We start from the raw sequence: 1,900 nt of genomic DNA on the forward strand, positions 1-1,900 counted from the left end.
AAAGCGCGCATGAGATGACGAGGATGCTGGGATGCTGGGATGCTGGGATGCTGGGATGCTGGGATGCCGGGATTCGTGGCATAGGAACGAGACGTGCGTTTTCGCTGGGATTTTCCATCAAGTCCATGAGTCACCTACCTTGTGCTTATCGACGTGCACTGGCCTCAAATGGGGATCGAAGAGCAGCTTGTCGGGTTCGATGTTTATGGGACTCTGTCTTCTACCCTTGCTGCATAAGGACCACTGCGGATTGATCAAACCCCAGAAAGATGATCCTGGAACATGCGTGTTGTCACATTCAGTCTTTGTCGTCTCTTAAACGGTATGCCTATCAATTCTCAAAACCTCTCTACGCGTTCCACGCTGACCCACCCCCATCCCACCCCTACGCGCACGCACGCGTAACTCCTGGGGAAGAAAGTTTTATCTTTTTCTCGTGGCCTCGGATGATCATTTGCCACCGAGTTCGCCACTCATCAGCGCCTTTCCCGTTCGAAAAATTTCGAGGGAAAGTTTACCGCAACGCTGCTAATTCCCTCGACACGAAAGTCGACGACGCGAAGTCGCGCAAAGAGGAAGAGGAAACTTTCAAAGATATATCTCCAGACTGTTTCTCCCATCAGCTCCTATGTCCCTCCTCCGTCGTGGTATCAAATATCAGTTTTCCCTGGAATATGAAATTTTTATAATTCCAACTTTCCGACAGTACAAGGCCGCTCCATTCGCCGGAGGGTTGGATACGGGAGCCAGTTCTTCAGATCCGCACCTCTGCAACTTTTATTCCTCGAAAAGAATTTGAAACTCGTTCCTTCTCTCGATCACACCAGGGACTTTCCATTCTCTCCTTGGCTATCGACTCTCGCGGAGCTGAAGCCGCCCAGCACGGATGAGTCCGGCGGTTCAGCAGTTTCCTAACCTAAACTAACCTAACCCTAACGGCCACAGCCTCCTCTGAGAAATTTAAGTTTCCTGTCGAGCAGCAGCGAATTGCAGTAGCCAATTATTCGGGCATCGTACTTGGGACTTGAAACTTCAACTTGATCGAAAGTAGACGATGACCGATTGCCGGACGTCTGTAGTAATAAGCTACGAATCCACCGAATAGCGTAATACGTGCGGTACACACACACACACACTCTCTCTCTCTCTCTCTCTCTCTCTCTCTCTCTCTCTCTCTCTCTCTCTCTCTCTCGCTCTATAAACCGAATGGACGCGGTTCAGTCTGTCGGGGCGATACGGGAAAGTCCTGGGACGAGACCAGACGCAAGTGATCGAATAGCGGAACGGAGGACGAAGGGAAGAAGCCAAGAAGTAAGACCTTCAGACCTATACCTCTATTCGGATAACTCCTGGAGTAATGCTAGCCAGGCACGCGATCATAATTAAAAAAGATAATCAGCCGAAAGAGAGCGCGAACGAGCGAGTCCTGATCCTCGTGCTCGCGCCGCTGCGCTCGTCCTGGCGACTCGTCGCAAAAGTGTCCCTCGACAAATTCATCCCTGTGGCTGCCACCGGCAATCTCACATAATTGCATAATTAGAGGAGCATCCTGACAGCCCAGCTAGACACAGCTAATGGAATAATGTGGGCAGATGGAGTGATTACTTTCTTATCGCCGGGAGCCAGGGTAGATAGAGAGAGAGAGAGAGAGAGAGAGAGAGAGAGAGAGAGAGAGTATTATAGCATTCATGACGTACCTTAGTGCGCAGAGAGAGTTCGGTGGCGGAACTCGGGACTTGGTTGCCGAGATCTGGAGGCGGGAAGGAGGGGAACTCTAACAACCCTATTATTGAAACTTCAAGCAGGGAGCAATCATTCTGCAATTAGCAGAAGTGATTAAGTGTAGAAGTCAGGAGCCCGACTCACATGCGCGCTCGCGCACCCCCCCCCCCCCCCCCCC

At 51.2% G+C, this 1,900-nt stretch overlaps 1 protein-coding gene across 10 annotated transcripts in view; it reads right to left on the reverse strand.

The window, feature by feature from the left end:
- The window catches only part of LOC107273447 (carbonic anhydrase-related protein 10), a 34,182-nt gene that overhangs the window by 13,642 nt on the left and 18,640 nt on the right, over positions 1 to 1,900 (reverse strand). For 8 of the 10 annotated variants that reach the window (XM_025090761.1, XM_025090760.1, XM_015751656.2 and 5 more), the window contains one exon: positions 139 to 275. The exons of the other annotated variants lie outside the window; for them this stretch is intronic. In XM_025090761.1, the coding sequence (XP_024946529.1) occupies positions 139 to 275 (137 nt within the window). The remainder of the gene's footprint in view (positions 1 to 138; positions 276 to 1,900) is intronic. 10 annotated transcript variants of the gene reach the window in all.

Source organism: Cephus cinctus, unplaced genomic scaffold (genome assembly GCF_000341935.2).
Source record: "Cephus cinctus unplaced genomic scaffold, Ccin1 Ccin1_scaffold1601, whole genome shotgun sequence".
NCBI lineage: Eukaryota > Metazoa > Arthropoda > Insecta > Hymenoptera > Cephidae > Cephus > Cephus cinctus.